A 25,784-nucleotide genomic window follows, 5' to 3' on the forward strand; every position below is an offset into this window, starting at 1 on the left:
AATTGAAGAAAACATTAGTGTAAATTAAAGGGCGATAAAAAAAGTGGATACCCAACAAGAAATGTCTGATAAAAACAGAAGACGAGAGAAGAATGTATGAAAACAAGTGTCAAGATAGGATTTTTGAAAGAAAGGAACAAGGCATATGGGGCGTGGATTTGAGTCACTTAAAAAGAAAATTTGATTTTCTTTGTTGCTGTTAGTCTTCTTGGTCCATTTTCTGTGTCCCAATTCATCCTTCAATGGCTGCCTTCAAATTTAGGTTGCGAAACAAACAAATATGAAAAAAGACATGAACCCTTTTAGATAATGCCCTTAGAGAAAGCAGATCTTTAAGAGAAAAAGAATCAAGGAGCATCTAGAGAAAGCGAGAAGAACGACAACACCAACGAATTTCTCCGCGAACCACTTCTTCCTTGTCCCAACCACTGCACTTCTATGACTAGATAGTGCTACAGTACTCCCTATATACAGTGAACATTGTTCACAAAACCAAAACAGAGATTGTTTCAAGGAGCAACAATACTATAAGTAAAACCCTTAAATGAATGCCTTTTAAGCATGCTTCCAACTTGTTTTACTATTTATTGATAGGAGGAGGTTATTGCAAGTATATTGTTCATAATTTTTGCGAGCTTTGGAGCTATCCGTATCAAATAGAGATTCTCAGATTGCATGTTTCAATGAAGGAAGGTCAGCCGAACAAATTTCTTATCAAAATTTTCTCTTCCTTTTTCCCTGCATGCTAAAATTAAACGTTACTATTTACACCGGGGGGTTCATTTCGGTTTTTAAAAATTTTAATTTTTTTTAAATATATTAATATTAAAAATAAATAAATAATATTATTTTAATATATTTTTAATTAAAAATACCTTAAAAAATAAGCGTACTTCTTATTAACATAAAAAAAAAAACAGCTTTGCTAGTAACTATTCGAACACACGCGCCTGAATCACGTTGATTAGTATACTTTAGTGGAAGGTTTTCAATCCAGTCCCAAATCTATATACCTATTCTCAATGGCAACGCAAACTTATAAATTTGTCCAATTACATCCAAATACCTACACTTATCAATTACACCCTTTTGTCATATTGCATACGCCGCAATGACATAGCGGATGGAAAAGTTAATGAAAACCAACATTTTCCGATCTAATATGCATAAATATGGACTCAAACTTCATTATATAGGCTGGGGAATAGATCGAGATTTTCCCTTTATAAAACGAAGGAAACCCACGCGTCCGCGCGCGCGCCTAAACAACCATACAGCAATAAAAAGAAAACGCTGCGTTTCATGGTGCGCATGTCGACTGTCACCGAAGAACCAAACAAACCAGCATCACAAAGCACAACGGCCAAAACTCTACTAAAAGCGGGAAGGTGGAACTGCCCTTGTAAACCCTGCAATTCTTTTTCACAATCTCACAAACCAACCTAAAAGGCTAAAACTACCATATTACTTACTGATTATTACAGAGGCGGAGGCGAGGGGCCATTACTGCAGAGCTTACAACCATGGGTGGGGAAATAGTAACTAAAAGATCTCTTCTTTATTTGATGTAAATTTAATTAAATCCGTGTTTGTTTTCATGTTTAAAATACTGATTTATTATTCTTTATTTTGGCAGTCGACCAAAGCAAGTAAAAGATGCAGCTCACCAAGAAGAGGTGGTTTGCGTCCTCACTAACACTCTCGAGACTGCAAATGTGAGCGAGCGAGCGAGAGATAGAGAGAGAGAGAGATTCTCACTATCAACTACTGTTCATTTTTATCCTATATGCTATTTATTCATTTTTTTTTTATCAATGTTTTAGTTTCGTTTAGTTTGAAGCCCTAGGTCTAGCACTCTTCTGTTTATGATTGTTACTGTTTATATTTTTTCTCCTTTGCAGTGCTCACACATGCTTTTTTATGGCCCACGTGGTACCGGCAAAACCACCCCTGCCCTGGCTATTGCTCACCAGCTTTACAGGTAGTTATAATTTTACAGCAGTACTCTCTGTGTTTGTGTGATGAAAATTTTTCTATAGATAGCTTAATTACCAAGTTGATTCGATATTTTAGTGGTTAATCAGATACTTAGAAGTGGTCGCATGCGGGAATGCTAGGGCCTTAACTGTCGAACCCTTTCTGCTGTTGATGAGAAATATGTAATCATTTAATTGGAAATTGGAAATTGGAATAGGATGCTACTATCTCTGAAGGTAATGAATCCCTTTGGGAAAATGTGCCTATTGGGATTTTTAAGTTGAAAAAACTTAGGCATTAAATCTTTAGCTGAACTTGTTGGAGTAAAATGGATCTGATGTTTAACTGAATGACTTTCTTTTAGAGACATGCTTGCTACAGGGTTCAGGACTTGGTCCATATAGTTGTTAAAAGATGTTATTTCTTCTTTTTACTGACTTTATATTGCCATCTTGAAGATGTGAATTGATCTCTGGTGCCTTTAGATCATTTCTAGATGCTATCTTGTGAAAAACCTGATATGTGAAAATCATAGAGATTAGTTCTGGTGATTTCATGCCTTCTATCATTTTGACTGCTGCTATTATCATATTAGATTGTAGAGTCTGCTTCCCTTTAATATGTGAAAAAAGTTGATGCCATTCTGGAACATATTTAGTATGTTGATTCCTTCATGTCTTAGGCCTGAACTCTACAAGTCTAGGGTTTTGGAACTAAATGAAAGTGATGACCGTGGAATCAATGTTGTTCGGACTAAGATCAAGGATTTTGCTGCTGTGGCTGTAGGTTCTGGTCAGTGTCAAGGGTATATACATTCTTCTTCTTGCAGTAACTTTTGTCTTCCACTCAGGACATAATTGCGCTTTGCCCTTCATGTTTCCAATACTTTAGGGGTTACCTTGTCCACCATATAAGATTACCATCCTAGACGAGGCAGATTCTATGACTGAGGATGCTCAGGCATGTTTCTTTTGTTCTTTTATGATGGGTTATTTACAAATATAATGTGAAGTGCATGGATATAACCTCATTTGGCATAATGCCCTGAGACTTACAATGGAAACTTTCTCTAAAGTTACAAGATTCTTCTTCATATGTAATTACATCAGCAGGTGAGCCATTTTGTCATACAATATGTCATTACAAATAATTTGATGATTGTTGGAGATTCTGCCATGATTAAATTTATAACTGCTCTCCTTGGGCACGGAGTACCTGTGACAAAATAATTATCTGATCTAAATGGCCTCCATCTTGCACAATGAGTCATTGTATGATTCGTCAATGTGGTGATGCTTAGATGCACTGATGATTCCTCTTCAAATTTCTTCCTATGAACTCTTGGCCCTTGGGTTGTCAGTCCTAATCTATTTAACTTTTTGGGTAGAAAAAATTATTATTGCATGATTTGCTCCCATAATTTAGGTGATTGTGATTCTTGCAGGATCATAGAGCCACTTGCGTCAAGATGTGCAAAATTCAGGTTCAAGCCACTTTCAGAAGAAATCACAGCAGTCGTATATTGCACATTTGTAATGAAGAAGGCCTCACTCTGGACGCAGAGGTATGCAAAGCTTGTCACATTCATTCCTATTTGTTCGGTGGCTTGATTTCCTAGCACAAAGCATGTGATCTACCACTGCAGGCTCTCTCAACCTTGAGTTCTATCTCACAAGGTGATCTTTGCCGGGCTATCACATACTTGCAAGTAAGAGATGATCCCCCCCTCCCCTTCATGTCATGACCATGATGCTCATATTATAAACCCCATTATTTTGGTGTTTTTCTCATGGATTTAGTTAACCAAGAGTCATGGTGTTACTACCTGTACAAACAAAACCACCAATTCTTAGTAGTCATTTTTCATTTCTCCTTGTCCCAAAAGGCATAAAGCAGGGTATCTTTGAATCCTCACCACTTCCTGAGACTATTCATGTTAAAGTGTCAATTTCTTATGGCATTTTAAATTTCATGAGATAGAACAGAGCATGATTCAATGATATCGAAGTTTACCATTTGCTTTGCAGAATATTGCTTCAAATGATTGACAGTTTTGTTGACCTTCATTATCATGAAAACTTGTTTCACTAGATTGGATTGTTTTATTGTGCAAACATGATCTCAAAGTCTCAAGCTTTTGAGGATTAGGCCCAATTATGATATATCAGGATCAGAAACATCAGCCAGTTTGAAAAAGAAATATACCACGTGTTGGAGTTTCTGATGTAACAATATCGAAGATGAGATTCTTGATTGACCTTTTCAGCCAAGCCCTTCCCTGGAGTGCTTCAATAAAAATCTAGTACTGTTATTAAGCCTTTGGTGTGTGATATTTGAATGATCATCCTAGTCCAGGATCCAAATGTGGAATTTTGAATTTATTGATCTTTTTTGAATTGAATGTGTACGAGAACAAATTGGTGAGAGATCCTTAGCACAAGACATGAAACATTATTAACCCTACTCTTATGGCCATTGTGTTTTCCCAACAGTTTTGATCATTTATTTGGAACTTCAATGTTGACAAATATACACGCCCAGTCATTAGCCCATGCCTTTTCTTCTGTTCAAGTTTCCCATTCCTCAGTTGAAGTTGAACTTCAGCATTTATTTATTGCAGGGAGCTGCTCGCCTATTTGGATCGTCAATTTCATCCGAAGACCTTATAAGTGTATCTGGGGTAGGTTATATTATAAACTTTTTGGGCCATTTGTTTTGGTAATATATCTTCTTGTTATGCATGGTAATCCTTTTGTGCCCTGATTTTCATGGTGTTGTGGTTTTTAAGGCCATTCCGCAAGACGTTACTGAGGCACTTTATGAAGCATGCAAAAGTGGTGACTTTGATTTGGCGAACAAGGAAGTCAATAATATAATTGCGGAAGGATATCCAGTATCTCAGATCCTTGCTCAGGTTCCCTTTATTATATCCTTGGCCAACTTTCATTGCCATCGCCTGTTATCAGATAAATCTGCTACTGATATGAGATTTCTTCAAGTTATTTGAGGTGGTGGTTGAAGTTGATGATTTAACAAATGAACGAAAGGCTTGCATGTGCAAGAGTTTGGCTACAGCTGATAAGGTTACTATTTCTGAAGCTCATTTCTCTTGCCTAGTTTCCTCTTTGACTTTGGTATTATTAGTTTATCTGGTGAAAAAAAATAAAATAACGATATTTGCCTTAGCAGTTAGTAACTTGGGTGGTTCAGTATTGCTGCCGATAGCTAATCATAGTTCAGAAAATGTTAAGTGGCTCCTTTTTTTTCTAGATAAAAATGGTTACAAGAGATGGGGAGCTGTCTAAGAGGGGCCCTCTCTTTAGCCTATCTATTTGAATATTTGACCTTGCTGTCACATCCTCTCCCTCACCACCATTGTTAATGATGCATGAGAAAACATGACTGAAGTTAGTTTTTCCAAACTGCTGGATTTAATTCTTTGTACCTTTTTTTTACGAGAAGCTTCTTGGTTACCCATAATGTCAACTCATCAATTCTCTCCAAGTATTACTGTTTCCATTTTTATCTCATTTTATGGGTATAAGTTTTTTTAGGCGCACAGTATCATAGTTAGTGGCGCCTGTTGAACTGAATTTTTATATTTTATGCTTTTATGGATTTGCAGTGTCTCATTGGTGGTGCTGATGAGTATTTGCAGCTGCTGGATGTGGCTAGCAACACAATGCGAGCTCTCTGTAACATGCCACAAGAAGGTTCTTATGATAGTTAGGTAGCATTCGAGCTCGGGTTGAGATGTAGCACAAGGTGAGATCATGTATAATATAATGCTCCACTTTTGGAAACTCTTAACTTCTTCACAAAAGAGTCACCTGCCGAACTTTTTATGCATGCACTTTTCTATCCTTTTCTTCTTCATAGTGGGATCAGTGACTACTTAGCCTACTTTCATGTCTTTGAATCCTAATTGATTAAAAAATTGAAACAAGCGGTTGATAATTTGCTTTCTATTTTACATGCATATTTTCCTTTCAAATTTTCAATCATATGAAGGCATAGAAATCCTATCAATGACATGCCTATGATCATTTGGTTTAGGAATTGTTAGTGGAAATACTTCTGAAAGCTGGGACAAAATGGCTTTGTTATTGGTTATCCTTGCTGCCCCCCATAAATTTGAAGTTGATATGATTATATTTGTCCAAATATTTGAAAGCACAACTTACAAGGGGTAATTCTAACGTTGCAGGCCTGTCGGGCTGCCAGACAGCTAGAGGCATCATATGATGCGAGATCACTTTGTAAATATTTGAAATTCTGAATGGTGCACAAGATCATTAGAGTTACTACAGCCCAAATACAATCCAGCTTCTAGTAGGGTGTTTTTCCTTTCTAGCATAGTTTGAAAAAAAGTTTTGGCAATCTAGTATAGGTTAAAAAAGATTTTGAAAAATAGCATAATTTGGCAAAACCTTAGATTTTAAGTGTGATATTTTAAAATACTGCACTTGGAAAGTGTGCTATTTTAATTTCAGAGGAGAGAGAAAAAAGATTAAAATTTTGGTCACTATATCTCTGTTACAATTGGAAAGAGCTTGATGAATACATGAACATAAAAAAAGCTACTAATAACACGCGCTGTTCAAAGATGAGACCACTTGCTGCTTAAGTGGTGGTATGTTCATCGATTTATCTTGTTGAGTTTTTTTAATGATACTAAAGGTATCGTTAATAGAGATTTGATATGATTTTAAAGTTTTTTTTTTCTTGAAATTAAAAGGTATAATATTTTAAAATATCAAACTTAAAAACTGCAGTTTCTACCGAACTATGATATTTTTCAAAATCCCTTTTCCCCTGTGCTAGTTCCATTTTATGTTTATTTGTTATACAAGTGCGCTGATTTTCTAAAAAGTTCCTTATGGTAATAGTAGCTAATCTGCCATAGTGAAAGCCGCCATGTTTTGTCCTGCGAGCCTCATTTGATGTGGACCTAGACCACTTTCGTTTAAGATTTACTAGGAAATCTGCTGAAATGCCCATGATCTAATGCTAGGATGGCCAATACAGCAAAAGCTGAAGGTGTCGAAGTCAATTTTATGTATAAAAAAAGGTAGGTAGCCTTGTAGAGTCCCTAGTCTATACCCCCTATATCATGCACGTGGAAGTCATTTACTTGAGATGGTATTTTCTCAAGGACTGGTTGGCAATTTGTCATCTCACGTCTTAATTTCCGAAGTTTGAATTTTTGCTACGTTAGTTTTGTCTCTCTTATTGATTACTTGAAATTTCTGTTTTTTGGTATGCTTAGTCAACTACATGCGTGGACCCATTAACCTCTAGACTGGCTCAGCTACCCCACTCCATGCCTTTGATCCCGCCGAGACCAAACCTTAACCTTCCACACACCCCTATATATCAATCTCAAAAGGAACGAATTAAGGAAGAGAGATTTGTGTCCTTTTTTTTTTCCTGTGGTTGCCTTCTTTAAGTTTGCTCTCTGTGGCTAGTTACTTTCCAGTCGAGATGGCAATAGAAGCAGACGATTCTTTCAAGAAACCTGGAGCTGTTCCATTTAAATGGGAGATCCGACCTGGTGTCCCAAAGATCCAACAAAAACAATTACAGGAAAAACAGCAAAAGAAACCCCCGACATTGCCATCACCACCACCACCTTTCAGTCATCGTCAGCAAAAGAAAGAACTATCACCTCCGACATTGCCATCAACATCACCACCTTTCAGTCATCTTAGTCCTTCGACAACTCCTCTAGTACAAAAGCAAAAGCTTAAGCCTCCACCAGCTGGATCCATTTTCCTCCCTCCATCTCAGCCCTGTGCCCGATCATTTCACTCTGTTCCGCGTAGCTTGTCTGAGCGTTGGAGGTTCGAGCAACCAGTCCGTGTCCGACCTGAATGTGTTTCAGCTGGGTGTTTCCCATCACCTCTATTAAGGAGAAAACAAAGCAAGAGGAGGACCGCCTTCAGCATAGCCAAACCTGGATCAGAACCTGATTATACCTCTGACCTTGACACGCTCTCTCGGTGGTCCATTTCAAGCAGGAAGTCACTTTCGTCATTCCGTGACTCACCAGCGTCCTCATTTTCATCATATCAGTCATCACCTCGACCTGTGAGTGATGCCGAGTGGGCTGGGTTTGGACTTTTTTGAAGCACCCTACTGTATATACGCTGCTCTTTCAGAGGTTCTTTGAGGGAATGTATCTATTGTTGCTTTGGAATGTTTACCAAGTTGGTCAGCTTTGAATACTTTGATTGCTCTGCCGTCATGGAAAAGCACTATGCCGCTTGTGTTGCCACTTTGTTGGATCAACAGCCCAAGATGACCTGTGGATAGTTATTGTTATAGTAAAGAGAATTGCTTGCATGGAGTACTCTCGGAGTGTTGTTTTCTATATAGATAAGGTAAAAGATGTGACGATGTTGTAAATAATTTTCCCAGAGGCTATGGTCATTGTCGTTGTGTAAACGCCATTGCCTGGTTATGTTATAGACAAGGGAAGTTTCAATGAAGAAAAATGTTTCTATCAAGTGATCTTCGTTTTTCCTTTCCAGTTGTTGTTGTGGTCAATATTCATGAGGCCATGATTGATAATTTGATGCCTCATTCTCCGGACATTTCCCTTCCAATTACATATGATCTAACCCCCACATGCCTCTGCTTAATCATATAGACAAATTAGAACAATTCTGTCTCTGTCTTCGTAAAAGTCTACTTCTTTCCTACCAAGGCTCATTTTATTAATATTTTTTATCATTCAAGATGTAGAATCTGTGTCTTAAATAAATATCAGACGTCAATATTGGCTGCAACCAAGACCTATCAAGCATCGGAGGAGCACAATCGGAAGGAATCTACCTATAATAATCTTCATTAGTGTCTCTCTGTTTTTATTGGTACAGATGATAGCAGGATCTCTGAAATACTGATTTCAAGTGATAAATAATTTTGTTTTTATGCTGTAAAAAAAATCCACTCTTTAATACAAGAAGAGATTGGAAATGGGGAATTTCCACATCAGAGAAAAGTAGGAAACCTTGCACAATTACCGTGGTTTGTTATTTATTTTTAAAAGTATTTTTTAAAAAATAAATTTTATTTTATTTTTTTATTTTAAATTATTTTTTTTATATTTTCATATTATTTTGATGTATTAATAGTAAAAATAATTTTTTAAAAACTAAAATATTATTTTAATTTATTTATAAAAAAAATATCTTAAAAAATAACTATTATTATAAAATCCAGAATATAATAGCAACATAGCAGGATAACATATTGATCCATAGTAGCATGAGCCAAGACCGGCTTATTAGGCATTACAAAGCCCAAATCAATAAACAAGCAGCAATCCATCTCAAACGAGCCTAGCAGGCAGTAGTCTTGCACCTCTAGAACGAAGCCCAAACAGAGCTCCAGTTCTCTTCTTCTTCTTCTTCTTCAGACAGAGCCTAGAAATACACAAGAAAGAATTTGAGCTAGCTTCACCTCTGCTCTCATTTCAAGTGGATTTATTTCATTTTAGCTGAGCTGATACATCTGGTTTGTCATTTCTATTTTCCCCTAAAATATGAATCCATCAAAACCTCTAACAAACCGAAACCAAACTTGTCTTGTAATAAACCAAGTCCTCTCGATAATGATACAAAACCGCCCATTCGACACCAAACTCGCATCATCAACAACAAACCCAAATTTACTAACCATCGATTCAGTCTCTGATATTCTCCGATCAATACCCAGATTCTTCTTTCTTTCTCCACGTTCCATTGGCCGCCAAAACACAGCCCGCCATCGCTCTCCATTAAAACAACGTAACCTCAAAGAAGAAACCCATAAATCCCGCCACAATGTTCTCGTTCTTGGCCCAGCTGCTTATAGAGACCCCAAAAGGGTCGCTTTAGGTGTTAACAAAGCAGTTGAGTTCTTTTTTTGGCTTGAAAATCACTTTAGTTTCAAACACACTGAGATTACATGTAGAGAGATGGCCGTTGTGTTGGCAAGAGGGAGTAAATTGGATGAATTATGGCACTTTCTAAAAGAAATGGCTCAAAGAGAGCATGGGAATTGTTTAGGCCTTGTTAGTGTCAGTACCGTTACCTGTTTGATAAAAGTCCTAGGAGAGGAAGGTTTGGTTCATCAAGCATTGGCGTTGTTTTATAGATTGAAGCAATATCATTTAAAACCGGATGTTTATGCGTATAATACCCTTATTTATGCGCTTTGTCGAGTTGGGAATTTTAAAAGGGCAAGATTTTTGTTGGAACAAATGGAGTTACCGGGATTTAGATGCCCGCCAGATATTTATACTTATACTATATTGATTAGTTCTTGTTGTAGGTATGGTTTGCAAACTGGGTGTAGAAAGGCGATACGGCGGAGGATATGGGAGGCTAATCGTTTGTTTAGGATCATGTTGTTCAAAGGTTTTGTTCCTGATGTTGTTACCTATAATTGTTTGATAAATGGATGTTGTAAGACAAATAGGATTGAGAGGGCTCTTGAGCTTTTTGAGGATATGAATAAAAGGGGTTGTGTGCCGAACCGAGTTACTTATAATTCTTTCATCAGGTATTTTAGCGTGGTGAATGAGATTGATAAGGCTGTTGAGATGTTAAGGAGGATGCAGAAGATGAATCATGGTTTGGCAACTACGAGTTCATATACTCCAATTATTCATGCTTTGTGTGAAGCAGGAAGGGTGCTAGAGGGTCGAGATTTTCTTGTTGAGTTGGTTGATGGGGGTTTGATACCGAGAGAGTATACATATAGGTTGGTTTGTGATGCATTGAAGTCAGTGAGAGAGGGCAGTTCACTAGGTGGGGAATTTGATAAGAGAATTAAAGATGGTATAGAGGATAGATATAGAAAAGTGAAGAAAGTGAAACCAATAATGGCATGTAAGATGATGTTGTAGCATGTGGGAGTTCCTACTTTGCAGACACTGGCTAGATGCTATGTTTCATGGATTTCCTTACCATTTCCTGGTGTATCATCTGTGTCTGGGAGATTTTCTGCTATTTAAGGTCTCTGGTACTCGTATTCTTATCTGCATAAAACCACTGGATGCTAGTACTTCAAGATGAATTAAAGGGCCTGGCACACAGGGCAGCATAGGCTACGTTAGACAACTTCATGCAACAAGCAGAATGGGAAGGATGCCTTTGTCACACTGCTGGTGAGACACATTACTCTGATTATAAGTTCTTGAGGTGCAAGTGGTTAGGTTATCTTCAATGCTAGTGAAATGAAAAACGATTTATATATTTATCTTCTTTCAATAGGTTTGTACTAACTATGGACTTCCACAATAGAGCTGAACCATTATCCACCAATACAGGTTCATTATCCTATTTGCACTAACTATGGACTTCCACAATAGAGCTTAACCATTATCCTATCTTTCTCAAAAAAATTACAGTGAAGCTGACAATGCAATCATTATGTTGCTCTCTTTAGAGTTCATGTTTCTCTGATGCGGGTTGCATCGTGAACTGAAAATATATACTACAACGGGCTAACTCTCTGTTTTTGGACCAGCACAGCTTTAAGCGTGAATCTTTTCCCATTTGTTGGACCTCAAAACTGAATCAGAAAGGTTCTGGAATGCATGGCTACTTCGCACTGTTTTTTCAAACGTAGCACATTGAAGAAGTAATATTTACTCAAAGAGTAGTTAAGAAAAGCAATTTCCTCTGCCATTATATGTGCTTTACGATTTTCTATTTGTGTTCAATATACAATCATTTGTACCTTTATACCCTTATCTTCTGTTAATTGCTGATAAGAGACATTCCAGCAGAACAAAAAAACATCAAGAAGGAAAAAAGAAAATGCGTATTGTCACTGTCAAAGGTACAAAGAATGGTGTTCTAATTTTCTAAGACCCCGTGTGCGAAAATTTATTTATTTTGTTTAAAACTATTAAAAATAAAATTTAAAAAATAAAAAATATCATTTTAATATATTTTGTGAATAAAAAATATTTTTTAAAATATAAATACCCTATAATATTTTTGGTTTCTTCTTTAGCCTCTTTTATGCTGCTGAGCTAGGGATAAAAACGAAATTATTGCTTTGCATGATGGAAGTTTGAGCTAATTACTTGATTGTTGCTTTGCATGATTGAAGTTTGAGCTAATTACTTGATTGTTGTTTTAGCGGCTGGATTCTAATATAACGGATTTTTTTTTAAAAAAAATTTGCCCACATTTATTTTTTTTAAAAAATAGAATAGTATAGTTTGCATTTATTATGATTGGAACTTTTATAATTCACTATTCAATATATTGTCATCCTTTAAAAAATATTAAATGAAAATAAGAGAAAAAAAAAGTAGGAAAAGATCACGAAACATCAAAACTTCAATTACGATATAAATATTATTAAAAAAATTAACAAAACAAATTTAATAATACTAAAATAATCATTAATAATAACTCGAGTGGGTCGTATTTGTCATCAATAATAAGCGAGTCATCATCTTTTACTTTTGAGCGGCAAGAGTGATATACCCGGGTCATCATTAATGATTTTTTTATGTTGTTGGATTTGTTTCATTGAGATTTTGTTTTTTTAATTCACGTGAAGTATCCGGGTCAGTTTGCGTGCACCTTGACTAATCTCTACGCGTCCTAAAATTAACAACCAGATAAGCCTCTAGTGACCATCAATATTAGCAATCATATGATTCAAACCTAAGATCACAGAGAAAGCAAACCTCTTGATTCCAAGTTCTTACCACTAGATCATTTATTTGATGGTTTTGTCAAGATTTTTTTAGTAATACGTTGTAATAAGAGTTTCAATGTTTTTTTTTTATATATATACTCTATCCTAACTATTTAATATTTATATATATATAAAACCTGTAACTAGCACGATTGCACCTTCCAACCACCATGGCTCAGTTATAGTATCCACTGTTTGATAATTCAGCAATGGTCGGCATATCATCACACACGCTCCAAATTGTATTTCCTTCAACTTATTACCCTCATTATCAGTTTTATGTTCAGTGGCAACCTCAAGCCACATCATATGACAAGTTTCGCAATTTACCCTCAGAAAAATTTTGGGCACGTTTCCAGAACGTGTTCAAAGATGTGAAACTCGTGGCATCCTCAAGCCTCCACGGCATCGTTAGTATAATGTCCTGTCTATCTCTGTATGGCATCCATTAAATCCATGACATAGGGTTTAGGGTCAACCATACTAATCTATTCTAGCTTGTGTAGTTGCAAATATCCTAATGAAATCGGATTTTTGAATGCGTGGAGCAGATATTGTTTTTGTTTTTTAAATTGTTTTTTTATTTGAAAATATATTAAAATGATATTGTTTTATTTTATAAAATTTATTTTTAATATTATCGTAACGATTTAAAAACATAAAAATTTATTAATTTAAAAAATATATATATTTGTAAAACTGCAAACACCCCTTTATGTTATTTAAGGTGGCTGGTTTGCAGAATCTATGGCCACGCCTCGTTAGTTCTGAAACATATGACACCAACTGTAAAGCTTACTTGGCACTGAACTCATGAAGTGGTGTAGCATCATAGATTCATATTGGTTCATGATATGAGCTTGCATGGCTAATCAACACCGTCGTTATCATATGAATTGAAGAAAAAAAAAATTGGAACTGTGGATACGCTTGATTTAGATATTAAATGCTCCTTTTCTTATTCTTTCTGCAAACATGCTATCGAAACCAGAAAGTGACAGCTTAAATTTATAATAGCACCATTGATGAAAGATGTTCATGTTCCATTAGTGGCTGTCCTTTGAGAAAATATCTCAGTGTAATTTACTGGGCGTGCTTTAGTGATTTAGGTATGGGTTTGTTTTTTTAGTGAGTGCTGCAGCTTGCTCACTAATCTGTCTTGCTTTTCTGGTTCTATGTGCTGTTTAACTGGGATTTATCTCAAAAGGTGCTGGGATTTCTGGAGCGTGGTGGTAAAAGGTTTAAGATCTGCACAGCAGGTCTCGAGTTCGAGTCAGGACGTACATCTCTTGTAAGAGTCTGGGACAGCCGGGATTTTACTCACTTACCTGGGCCCACAAAGTGCGATTTCCGGGAAGTAGGGTTTCCTCGAATCCAAAAAAAAAAAGATTTTTGGGGTAAAGACAATTCGATCTATTAGGTGGGTGGATTCTGTATAATTTACAAAAGAAATAGTATTGCTTCTTCAAGCAGGGCTTGGGGGCTAAATTAAAGAAATTTTTTAATAGGAGCCCAATTTTTTATATATATTATTCTTAGGGTTAAAAATATGATTTGCTGAGAGGCAAGTCTTCGTACCCTGCCACCACCGTTGGTTCCGCCACTGAGTTCAAGCATGGATTGTTTCCCGGTGTCATCAAAATTAATCTTGGTCGGAAAGGACCCACTAATTTCACTTTTACGCAATCAAGCACTTTAAAACATTATTGGATAGAGCTTGTTAGTGCTACATGCAACGTCGTTATATCCGCAATTATGCATCAACTGCTTTTCTTAAAACAAGATTAAATTCCTGAATTAATTCAGTCAAACTAGATTTAGTCTTTAAATTTAAATTTTTTATTTAAGTGCCGTAAATTTTTATTATTAGTTATTTAAGTGCCGTAGATAATTCAAAATTTTCTTTTTTTGTAATTCAAGAAAAATAAAATTTAAATCTACGAGGAGTTATGGATAAAAAAACGAGACTCAAAATATATCCATCTTAATTTACATAATTCATGATCAATTTTTTAAAAATGAGGTTATAATAATCCATGCATGCAAGGATGAGAAAAAGAAAATGGAATGCATCTCAAACCTGAAAACACAATAAAATACTTCATATTTGAGCATCAACTAATAATTGAAGGTCTGTTTTTCTACGTATATGCGCCAACATAACTTTACAGAGAAGACACTGTGGGATGAGTCAAATGGCTGCTGAAAAAGTTCCTTCAAACCAGACAAGCGGCATGCTCCTTTGCACTATAAATAGACCACTACAACTTCACTAGTTAGCACGCAAGTCCTACAAATACACAAACACCGAGACGGTATAGAGAGAGAGAGATGGCAGGCATTCAGCAGCAAGAGCTAGTAAATGATACATTGCCAGCATCATGGGATGGATCAAGCAAACAAACAGCAGCTGTTAATGTGGAGGGGCATCCTCGACCTTGTATTGATCATGAACTTAAAGACCCAAGTCACCAGGTCATATATTTGTTTTTAGAAAAAAGATGTTTAAACTGATTTCTAATTAAATTTATTAAGCTTATTTTATCAACAATATGTCTACATCTTTTCTAATGACTAGAAATCTGGATGGAGGAAGTTTCTATCATATGTAGGACCTGGTTTCCTCGTTTCATTGGCTTATCTTGACCCTGGAAATTGTAAGTGCACCTCTACTCATATTCTGTGTCCTCAGTTATGTACTGTATTTGGGGCTGCGTTATTTATACGTCGTTTTATGGTGGCATGTAAACAGTGGAGACTGATCTGCAAGCAGGAGCTAATCACAAATATGAGGTAATTAAGAGAGACAAACATAAAAAAAGAAAAAAGGAAGAAGAAGAAAACATAGCATAATTTTCTTTGGCAATGAGAAAATCAGCATGCATGCCTGGATAAATTCACTAACCGGCCAGTGGTGATGGTATCATTTGGTATCTTCAGCTGCTATGGGTAGTGCTTGTCGGATTGATCTTTGCTCTCACAATCCAATCACTAGCTGCAAACCTTGGTGTCAGCACCGGTAAGACAATTAAACATTTGATTATCTCAAAGAAATTAGGAGAGAAAGAACATGTTATATCCTTAACCGTACGTGTTCTAACATGGTATTAATTCCACTGTACTCTTAATTAAATTAATTAAGGATTTATCATTCTTTCAACTAGTGTTGATTATCAAATTAATCCGGCGTGGGAATTTTAGGAAAGCACCTGTCGGAGCTATGCAGAGCTGAGTACCCACGACATGTCAAGTATTGCCTGTGGTTGCTAGCAGAGATAGCTGTCATGGCTGCCGATATCCCCGAAGGCAAGATTTTCTAACTCTATTATTTTAAATTAATCTTGGATACTAATATATGTCATTAGTTGTTGTTGAATGCTATTTGAGACACATATACATCTCAGTTTTGGTTTTATTCTCCACTTTTAGACTGTTAAAACAAACAAGTTGAATTGCAACCGATCAGTAATTAGAGAATAGCTAATAGATTTCTAACGTAGAATTTCTTATTTTCTTTACAGTGATTGGGACAGCTTTTGCCCTAAACATATTGTTTAATATCCCAGTATGGTCTGGAGTTCTATGCACTGGTTGTAGCACTCTGCTACTCCTCGGCCTGCAGAAATATGGTGTAAGTTATATCATTAATAACAAATATATACAAACTATAGTGGTGGTTTTATTTCTAGCCTTTATTCTTGGCATGTCAAGTCTTGAGTCTTCATGAGTTCTTGGCTGTGTATGCATTTGTGGTTTCAATACACGAATGTAAAGTAAAAATGTTTATGGTTACATGTGTGCTTTTCCTATTTTTAATTAGTGCTTTAATTATTATTTTGTCAGTCAACTATTCCAGCTCAAGCTTTATTCTCTTCTATCCAAAACAAAAATGGTTTATAGTTTATTATTACAACACAACTACAGGTAAAACAAGTTGTCTTCCCTGTAATCTGCAAAGCTTCTCGTTATCATTGGCACCAAAAGATTAATCAATTGATGAAAGGTTCTTACAGGTCTTGAAGAAGAAAATTAAATTGTTTGCATTTCTACTCTCTTCTGAGATTTTCTTTCTTAAGAAAAAATTACTTTTTGTCCAGGTGAGGAAGCTAGAGTTGTTAATAGCAGTGCTCGTGTTTGTTATGGCAGCATGTTTCTTTGGAGAAATGAGATATGTAAAGCCTCCTGCGACTGATGTGCTTAAGGGCATGTTTATCCCCAAGCTGTCAGGCCAAGGATCCACTGGCGATGCCATTGCCCTACTCGGTGCCCTTGTCATGCCGTAAATTCGATCCTCAAATATGACTACATTATTAAAATATAAAGTCCAAGTTTTTCAACTAATGGCTCTATTTTAATGCTAAATCACTCACTTTTCTGTTTTCTCTAACAGGCACAATCTCTTTCTCCACTCTGCCCTTGTTCTGTCTAGGAAAACACCAAACTCTGTCCGTGGCATTAACGTAAGCCAAACAGCGAAACAGTATTATCTTGTAGAGACATTTGTTAAGGGCGGCTCAGGTTTGTTCACCTGAGATCGACCTGTGAACGTATAATTAGTAAATTCAAATATCACATTTTTAACTTCGTTCAGTTTACTCTTACTATTTTTATTATACATATCGACTTAATATTTTGCTCCTTCATCTTACAGGATGCTTGTCGCTATTTCCTGATAGAGAGTGGGCTCGCGCTGTTTGTAGCATTTTTAATCAATCTCGCAGTCATCTCCGTATCTGGGACTGTTTGCTCAGCTCAAAATCTATCATCTGAAAATGCAGATCGATGTGGAGATCTCACCCTTAACTCTGCTTCCTTCCTTCTTCAGGTTAAAATCGCATAAAAAGAATGGTACAAATGCTCATGTTCAAGTATTAAGTTCTTACAAATAACTCTTATTTTGATTCTGGTTTGGTTCACAGAATGTGTTGGGAAAATCAAGCTCAAAAATTTATGCCATTGCTGTATTAGCTTCAGGGCAGAGCTCCACTATCACGGGCACTTACGCAGGACAATACATCATGGAGGTCTCTAACGACAAAAAAAAAAAAAAAATTAAAACCCAAGTATTTGAGCTTGACTATTCAGAATTTCTTTAGATGGTAAATAAATTACTTTCCGGTGGTGTAATTTTCAGGGTTTCTTGGAACTTAGGATGAGAAAATGGATTAGGAACATAGTGACTAGATGCATTGCCATCACACCTAGTCTTATTGTCTCCATTATCGGTGGATCGTCAGGCGCGGGTCGACTCATCATCATTGCATCGGTTAGAAAAACTGATTACGTCAAACTAATCTAGTTTTGTATTTATTTATATCCATTTTCAAGTGTAATTAATTGTCACAATATTTCATTTGGCTCTGCAGATGATTCTTTCTTTTGAACTGCCGTTCGCTCTCATCCCACTTCTTAAATTCAGTAGCAGCACCACCAAGATGGGGCCACACAAGAACTCAATCCATGTAAGTTATTTTCTTTCTTTTTTTTAAGTGCAAGTTGTACTTTATTTAATTTATTGTAACTTCTTAATTACTTAGAATTACAGTGTAAACCCTGCTAAACAAATTAATTTTCTTTTTTGCACAAATTAAGATTCAACAACTTCTTAACATTTATATACTAATCATTTACCTTGTTGTGAACGCAGATTATAGTGTTATCATGGATTTTGGGTCTGGGAATTATTGGCATCAACATTTATTATCTAAGCACGGGCTTTGTGGGTTGGCTAATTGACAACAATCTACCAAAAGTAGCGAACGTTTTCATTGGAATAATACTATTTCCTCTAATGGCAGTCTATATCCTTGCAGTAATCTTTTTAACCTTCAGAAAGGACACTGTGGTGACTTTTATGGAGCCAAATAAGAATGACCCCCAGCAACAAACTAACATGGAGAACGGACTAGCCAAATCTACCGAGGGCCCGGTGATGGTGGATCGTGCACCATATAGAGAGGATTTAGCTGATATCCCTCTGCCAGAATAGAGGGTGTTCAGAGCTAGAAATCCAGGTTCCTTCGTTACTGCATGCCAGACACAACTCGTAAAATCGGGGTTAAAAATGATGTGTTATATGAAGCCTTCTTGTTGAGTTGAAGTTACAAGTCTTACTAATACTTCATCGCACCCCTTTTTGGGTCCAAAAATAGCAGGACTCCTCGCCTGTAAATTTTATGGAATGCTCTTGAAGTTGTAATGTTGAATTTTATTTCGGCAAAAATGGATCGAGGCCATTATCATTGCCTTGAACAGTCAAGTAGTTTCGGGTCGCGATCAGATATGGAAGTGTAAGTTTTTGTTTTCTTTTGTCTCCGTACAATATTGAGGTTTCCTTGATTTGACCTCAGAATAAGATCTTCTCCCATATCTAACAGTTCGAGTGAGATAGCTCGTCTATGGATTCTCTGGAGGCGTCATTGCATAAATTATAAGGGACTCCCTTGGAATCTCTAAATTTGATAGAAACTTATCTCAGATTGCAAACGTTTAGCTCAAACTTGATAGAGACCATGTTCGTGTTCAATTGCAGAGGACATTCTGTTAAGATTTAAAAAAGTGTAATTCAACCTGCATAATCTCATTTAAAATATACAGAATTCCTTGCAATTTTCCCAGAGAAAATGTTCTTCCTGTTTTCCACTAATTTCTCCCCGGCTCTTTTTCAGTAAACCCTTTCCTGTTTTTCCTTCCAATCCTAAGTAATCTAGTTTCCGAAGGCATGAAAGAGTTGAAAAGAAATGAACTGAGAAAAACCTTAGACTTTGTACATAATATTTTTTAAAAAATAAAAGAAACAAAGAAAGAGAACAATCTCTTTATTAGTTTATCGAAGTACCAAAGTCTTGCTAAAAAATAAACACTAGTTATAGGCCTAAACTCTATTTTTCAAAAAGAAAAAAAATCCTAAAAAATAATTATAGAATTTATCAAATATTAGGATTCTTAAACTAGATAAGAAAAAAAAAAACCTGATGCATTAGTGCCAATCCATGCAATGCAACAATCAATAGGATTGAAAGAAAAATCAGAAATGAATTGAATGAAAAAGAGCTTGAAAAAAAAATCTATATATGTATGAGAGAAAAATAAAACAATCTCTATCTTAATTTTTTAAAATATAAAAGGTCGTTAAAAATAAACTAAATAACTATATTTATATTTATATTGATCCTACATAAACTTTAATCTTTTAAAAAAAATCTTAATAAATAATCATAAAATTAATATAGAATCTCACTACCATTAAGGTTTTTAAATAAATAAAAAATAATGTTTATAAATTAAATAAAAATAACTAAAAAATATTTGTTTTTTAAAAGGTTAAAAGGCAGTCACATCCATCTTTTCCTTTCCTGTAAAAAATGAAAAAAAAGGTTGTCTTTCTTAAATAAAGCAAGATGCTTTCGGATTTAAATCATAAGAATTCTTCCCACAATTTGAACATGTCCCTTTGGTTTAACTTGGGGTCTGACTTGTGACAAAATGGCATGTGGTGCCAGCTTCTTATTGGTTTGGAGTTCCGAACAAGGGTTGCTATTCATTTTGGTAGAAACTCGGTATTTTAACAAGTTTATCTTCATAAAAAAATGTCAAATCGGTTCCACCCCTTGATCTGCACTATAAATAAGAGAGCAGTTCATTGAAGATTTAAGTTAAATTGTGAAGACACTGGCTAGTGTAAGAGAATTGATTTTATGATCATGTATCCAATCCCAAAAAAAACCCTTCTCTCTGAGAGGTAAAGAAAGTGAAAAGGAGAGATGGCAAGCTCACAGCAGGAACAGCAAGAGCGTGAGATTGCTCCAGCATCACGGGGAAACAGCAATCGTATAGCATCTCTTAACTTGAATGGCCAGTCCCCACCTTGCACTGATGATTATGACCAGCAGGTCAGTATCATTCTCTCATTTTCGGGCTTCTTTTCCACTTACTTTCATACATTTTGGTAAACTTTGAAGGAAAATCACTGTGTTTCTTTTAATCTACTGTTTTGACGAATATTATATATAGAAACCCGGATGGAGAAAGTTCCTACCCTACGTCGGACCCGGTTTTCTTGTTTCATTAGCTTATCTTGATCCTGGAAACTGTAAGCCCCTGTCCCCTGTCTTCAATTCCTCCTCTGCAGAGCTTTGTGCGTCTCGTTAATATACTAACGGTCTCATGCGAACTACTTGCAGTGGAAACAGATTTGCAAGCAGGAGCCAACCATGGATACGAGGTAAAAAGAAAAGAATAAGAGAGAACGCTTCATTGATTGAGAGAATTAGCACACAAAAATGTGGACTCATAAAAGGTGATCATATCTGATATATATTTTCAGCTGTTATGGGTGATCCTTATTGGTTTGATCTTCGCTCTCATAATCCAATCCCTCGCTGCAAATCTTGGTGTGAGCACCGGTACGTAATTTAATTAATTACTGAAGTGAAAGTAACCAACTATAGTTTGTTTCTAAGCAAAATTTCATATAGTTAAACTAATGATGCATTAGATTCTATAATTTACTACCAGTACTGGCATTTATTTTTGTGCTGCGGCGTTGGGTTTTCAGGCAGACACCTAGCTGAGTTGTGCAAGGCTGAATATCCAAAGTACGTGAGATGGAGCCTGTGGTTGCTAGCAGAGATGGCTGTCATAGCTGCTGATATACCTGAAGGCATGTATAAATTCGACTACCATAAAAGATTTCCAGGATAGAAGTTTACATCTTTAACAATTTATACAGCGCATTATCTAACCTTTTTTTTTCGAATGTATATATGTTCGGACAGTCATTGGGACAGCCTTCGCATTAAACATACTATTCCACATCCCCGTGTGGGCAGGAGTTCTCATGACTGGTCTTAGCACTCTCCTGCTTCTTGGTCTCCAAAAATATGGGGTAATTATTCTAGAAATTATTCACTGAATGAAAAAATAAATAAAAAATCTCTCTCGTATATTTTCTTCTAAAAAAACTACTCCTTGAATATGTAAAATCCATGCTTCTTGACTTTCTCAATTTCAGAGAGTATTTCCATTACTGTTGATGCCATGATTCACCAGCTTTTACATGATGGTGTAAATTTGACAAATAAATGAGATAATCTTAATTAAGAGGAATTGTTTATGAATGTGATTGCAGCAATGAATATGACCTCCGATTTTCCTTGTCGAAAGAGACGAGGACTCTTGCCTCGTTTCTTAATCTGATAATCATCGTCACCAGCTATTTCTCAACTTGGACGTTCTCTCATGTATAAAATTGCTTGATCCATTCAATCGTTATGAATCTTGTCGATACATGGGTGTGAATTGTTCTATGATGCCAATTCTATTTTTTATTTTTCATTGCGTCGGCCGTTTCAAAATAATTAGAAAAGAGTGTTTACTTTCATAAAATAACTTTTAATATTTTTTTATTCTATAAAAAAATAGAGAGTTGGAAAACATGTTTTTCTTAAAAATCAATTTTCATTTCCAGTCAATAATACCGTACCTGCTACACTACGTACACAAAGTCCATTAGTGTCGGCCTTCCGTATGATCAAAAGGACAAAAAAATAAAAAATAGTGTCGACATTTTGTACGCTGTTGTCGTTTCTCAATTCCAGTCCTGAAAATTAAACTAGAAGCTGCCACGAAATCTTTTTTTTTTAATTTCAATAAAGACACTTGTTAGTTATTCCTGCGTACAGATTACCACGCCATGTTTTCTTAAATCTCAACTCTTTTATGGGTTTTGTCTGCTGGCCAGATCAGGAAACTGGAGCTGCTGATATCAGCGATGGTGTTTACAATGGCAGCATGTTTCTTTGGTGAACTGAGTTATGTAAAGCCTCCAGCATCTGGTGTGCTGAAAGGCATGTTTATCCCTAAACTGTCAGGCCAAGGAGCCACTGGTGATGCCATTGCTCTACTCGGTGCCCTTGTCATGCCGTGAGATTCCACCTTCTATAAATAGAAGTTTAATTATAATCACGGGGCTGTGCTGCCATTCTGCAATTGTTCAAGTACCTAACTTTGATAGTTGCATCACTAGCATCCATTTTTTTTTTTTCCTCAATAGGCACAACCTCTTTCTTCATTCCGCTCTTGTGCTTTCTAGGAAAGTGCCCAATTCTGTTCGTGGCATCAATGTGAGCCGGCACTAAAAACAGATGATTAAATTTTATGTTTTAACTCATGATGATATGTTTGGTGAAGTGTAATAAAACGTGATGCTCGTTATTCTATTTTGTTTCTTCTATGTACAGGATGCGTGTCGATATTTCCTGATAGAAAGCGGATTTGCACTCTTTGTAGCATTTTTAATCAATGTATCGGTTGTCTCTGTATCGGGTACTGTTTGCATGGCCAAGAATCTCTCGCCTGAAAATGCTGATCAGTGCGGTGATCTCACCCTCAAGAGTGCTTCTTTCTTACTCAAGGTACACATGGTTAGAGTTAAGAATATCTACGTATACACACGGAATTAATATTAATCGTAAGATCTGAGGGATCAACAATTGCAGAAAGTGCTGGGAAAGTCAAGTTCGACCATCTATGCCATTGCGTTATTAGCCTCGGGACAAAGCTCTACAATAACAGGCACTTACGCTGGACAATACATCATGCAGGTTCATAATATTACCATCTTAGTCTATGATTCATACTTGTGAATATTTCAAAACTTGCAGGTTTATTTTTTCGGTATCTAAATTTCTCAGGGTTTCTTGGATTTGAAGATGAGAAAATGGCTTAGGAACCTACTGACTAGATGCATTGCCATTTTACCAAGTCTCTTTGTCTCAATTATAGGTGGATCATCCGGGGCAAGCCGATTAATCATCATTGCGTCGGTAGAGAAAATGATAATTATGTTTCCACAAGTCGTGTTAATTTCATAGTCAAGCTAATTGTTACTGTTATCTATAATTTATTTTTTTTACTTGTTCAGATGATATTGTCATTTGAGCTCCCATTTGCACTCATCCCACTTCTTAAATTCAGCAGCAGTAACCCCAAGATGGGACCGCACAAGAACTCAATTTATGTAAGCTGTATTTTTAAAGTTTTTTTTTTTTTTCTATTTATATAAGCTCTTCTGATTTCCCTCGATTGAAATCATGTCGCAATGTCTCCTCGAGTGGTCATTTGTAGTGGAATTTGCAACCGCAGCACCTGATACACCGCTCATTTACATTTCTGCAGATAATTGTCATCTCGTGGACTCTGGGATTGATGATCATTGGAATCAATGTGTATTATCTGAGCACGGCATTTGTGGGCTGGCTGACTCGTAACAATCTGCCCAAAATTGGAAATGTGATTATCGGGATCATAGTCTTTCCTTTGATGGCAATATATATTCTTGCTATCATCTACCTAACCTTTAGAAAAGACACTGCTGTGACATACATTGACCCAGTGAAGAATGATCCAAATCTTGATGCTAACATGGAAAATGGGCAAGGAAAATCTAACCAGGAAATGGCATTGGGTCGGGTACCTTACAGAGAGGATTTAGCTGATGTCCCACTGCCGGAGTAGTGGGACAAATCAAGTGCACCGGTAGCCATTATCATTTTTCATCTGTGAAATATGAGATTGAGCTTGGTTTTAGAGCAGCTAAGGGTTACTGGGTTCCCTGTTCCATATCCACGTATATCATGCCTTATAGGCTTATATCACTCACGCCACTAGCCTTTCTTGCTCACTTATTGCTTTACTTTTCCAAAGACCACCACTGCAAGACTCCTTTACAGAAAAAGGAAATTACTGTATAATTTCCATGAGATGTTCAGGACTTCAGGTTGTCAATCCACGTTTTATATCTATGTAGAAAGTACTTGCTACCCTCACGCTTTGTTATTTTTTACTTTCAGTTTCCTTTCCTTTTATTTATGGTCACAGGCACATGGCATCGATAAATGGAATGGAGTTTATTTCTCGTCTGTGTATTGAATGAGATTAATTTTTTTTTTAATCTAAAAAAAAATATTTAAGTAAAAATATAGTTTGGATATTTTAAAAAAAATATTAAGACAACATTATATTGAAGCGATATAAAATAACCTAGATTAATTTGTTAAATTTTTAACTCAAGTTATGAGACCATGATAACACAATATAAAGCAATTCGAAATAGATTATGAATCTTAATTTTCAATAAGTTTAACGTTGAAAAATAAAATTGATAAAAAATAAAAATAACTTGAGTTAACATGCTAAACTTATGACCTGATTCATGAGATTATGGTAACTCTATAAAAGATAAATTAAACAAATTACATAATCTAATTCTCAATTAACCTAATGTTAAAGGATGAAATTGAAAAAAAAAATAATTAAAAAAAAGACACGAATAAAACAATCCAAGTTAACTCGGGTTAACTCACCAAACTCATAACCCGAGTCATGAGACCAAGACAATCTCAAAGAAAATAAACAAAAAAATAACTTAAAATAACTTAGGTTAACCTGTCATATCAATGATCCAGATCATGAAATCAGGATACCTCATAGTAAAGATGATCATTTTTGGTTTGGTTCGGTTTTTATCAAAAAACAGTAACCAAATTGAAATTTTAAAAAAAAAACCAAAACCGGTTCAAACCGACCGGTTTCGGTTCAGCTCGGTTTTTTAGGACAAAAACCGGTTCAAACCGGTTTGGCTCTGTTTTTGTCTGGTTTTGGCTCGGTTTTTGTCCGGTTTGGCTCGGTTTTTTTGGTTTCTGGCTTATAAAACCGAACCGGTCAGTTATTTTAAAATTTTAATAAGTTTTTTTTCACGGTTCGGTTTTTTCGGTTATTTTTTTTTTGTTTAATCAGCTTTTCGGTTTTTTTGTTCACTCCTACCTCATAGAAAATAAACTAAAAAAACAATTTAAGTCAACTCGGGTTAGCCTGTCAAATCTGTAACTACAGTGAGAGATTAGTATAACCCATAAAATGCAAATCAAAACAAATCATGAAACTTAATTCTCAATTGACTTATTATTGAAAAATACAAATGGGAAAAAAAACTAAAAAAAACCATAAAACAACTCAAGTCCATCTAGATTAGCCTTCAAAATATATAACTCATGTTATAAGACCGGAATGTCCTTAAAAAAACAAACAAAAATAAA

At 35.8% G+C, this 25,784-nt stretch overlaps 4 protein-coding genes and 1 pseudogene across 6 annotated transcripts; all 5 read left to right on the forward strand.

Annotated features, from left to right (window-relative positions):
* The first annotated feature begins 1,284 nt into the window (after positions 1-1,284).
* On the forward strand, positions 1,285-8,486 carry LOC133691799 (replication factor C subunit 2-like; annotated as a pseudogene).
* Positions 7,462-8,106, forward strand: LOC133690501 (uncharacterized). Its single transcript, XM_062110725.1, has one exon. The coding sequence runs from the start codon at positions 7,462-7,464 to the stop codon at positions 8,104-8,106; it is 645 nt and encodes a 214-aa protein (XP_061966709.1).
* An 862-nt stretch (positions 8,487-9,348) lies between the features above and the next one.
* LOC133691592 (pentatricopeptide repeat-containing protein At1g77405) lies at positions 9,349-11,804 on the forward strand. 3 transcript variants are annotated; one of them, XM_062112167.1, is made up of 2 exons: positions 9,349-11,134; positions 11,497-11,804. In XM_062112167.1, exon 1 carries the CDS (start codon positions 9,527-9,529, stop codon positions 10,871-10,873), a length of 1,347 nt encoding a protein of 448 aa, XP_061968151.1. In that variant the 5' UTR covers positions 9,349-9,526; the 3' UTR covers positions 10,874-11,134; positions 11,497-11,804. The 3 variants fall into 3 exon arrangements, with proteins under 3 accessions (XP_061968151.1, XP_061968152.1, XP_061968150.1); XM_062112168.1 differs by having other exon boundaries at positions 11,502-11,804; XM_062112166.1 differs by lacking the exon at positions 11,497-11,804 and adding an exon at positions 11,241-11,319.
* A 3,214-nt stretch (positions 11,805-15,018) lies between these two features.
* Positions 15,019-18,703, forward strand: LOC133690927 (metal transporter Nramp6.1). Its single transcript, XM_062111209.1, has 13 exons — positions 15,019-15,162; positions 15,266-15,344; positions 15,440-15,480; positions 15,628-15,706; positions 15,889-15,993; positions 16,209-16,318; positions 16,785-16,966; positions 17,078-17,147; positions 17,339-17,512; positions 17,607-17,711; positions 17,822-17,953; positions 18,054-18,149; positions 18,335-18,703. Exons 1-13 carry the CDS (start codon positions 15,019-15,021, stop codon positions 18,674-18,676), a joined length of 1,659 nt encoding a protein of 552 aa, XP_061967193.1. The 3' UTR covers positions 18,677-18,703.
* Positions 18,704-20,195: 1,492 nt separating this feature from the next.
* On the forward strand, positions 20,196-24,576 carry LOC133692993 (metal transporter Nramp6.2). Its single transcript, XM_062114181.1, has 13 exons — positions 20,196-20,579; positions 20,701-20,779; positions 20,871-20,911; positions 21,014-21,092; positions 21,245-21,349; positions 21,465-21,574; positions 22,430-22,611; positions 22,742-22,811; positions 22,929-23,102; positions 23,187-23,291; positions 23,382-23,513; positions 23,612-23,707; positions 23,866-24,576. The coding sequence occupies exons 1-13, from the start codon at positions 20,451-20,453 to the stop codon at positions 24,202-24,204; spliced, it is 1,641 nt and encodes a 546-aa protein (XP_061970165.1). The 5' UTR covers positions 20,196-20,450; the 3' UTR covers positions 24,205-24,576.
* Positions 24,577-25,784: the final 1,208 nt, after the last annotated feature.

Source organism: Populus nigra, chromosome 4, assembly GCF_951802175.1.
Source record: "Populus nigra chromosome 4, ddPopNigr1.1, whole genome shotgun sequence".
NCBI lineage: Eukaryota > Viridiplantae > Streptophyta > Magnoliopsida > Malpighiales > Salicaceae > Populus > Populus nigra.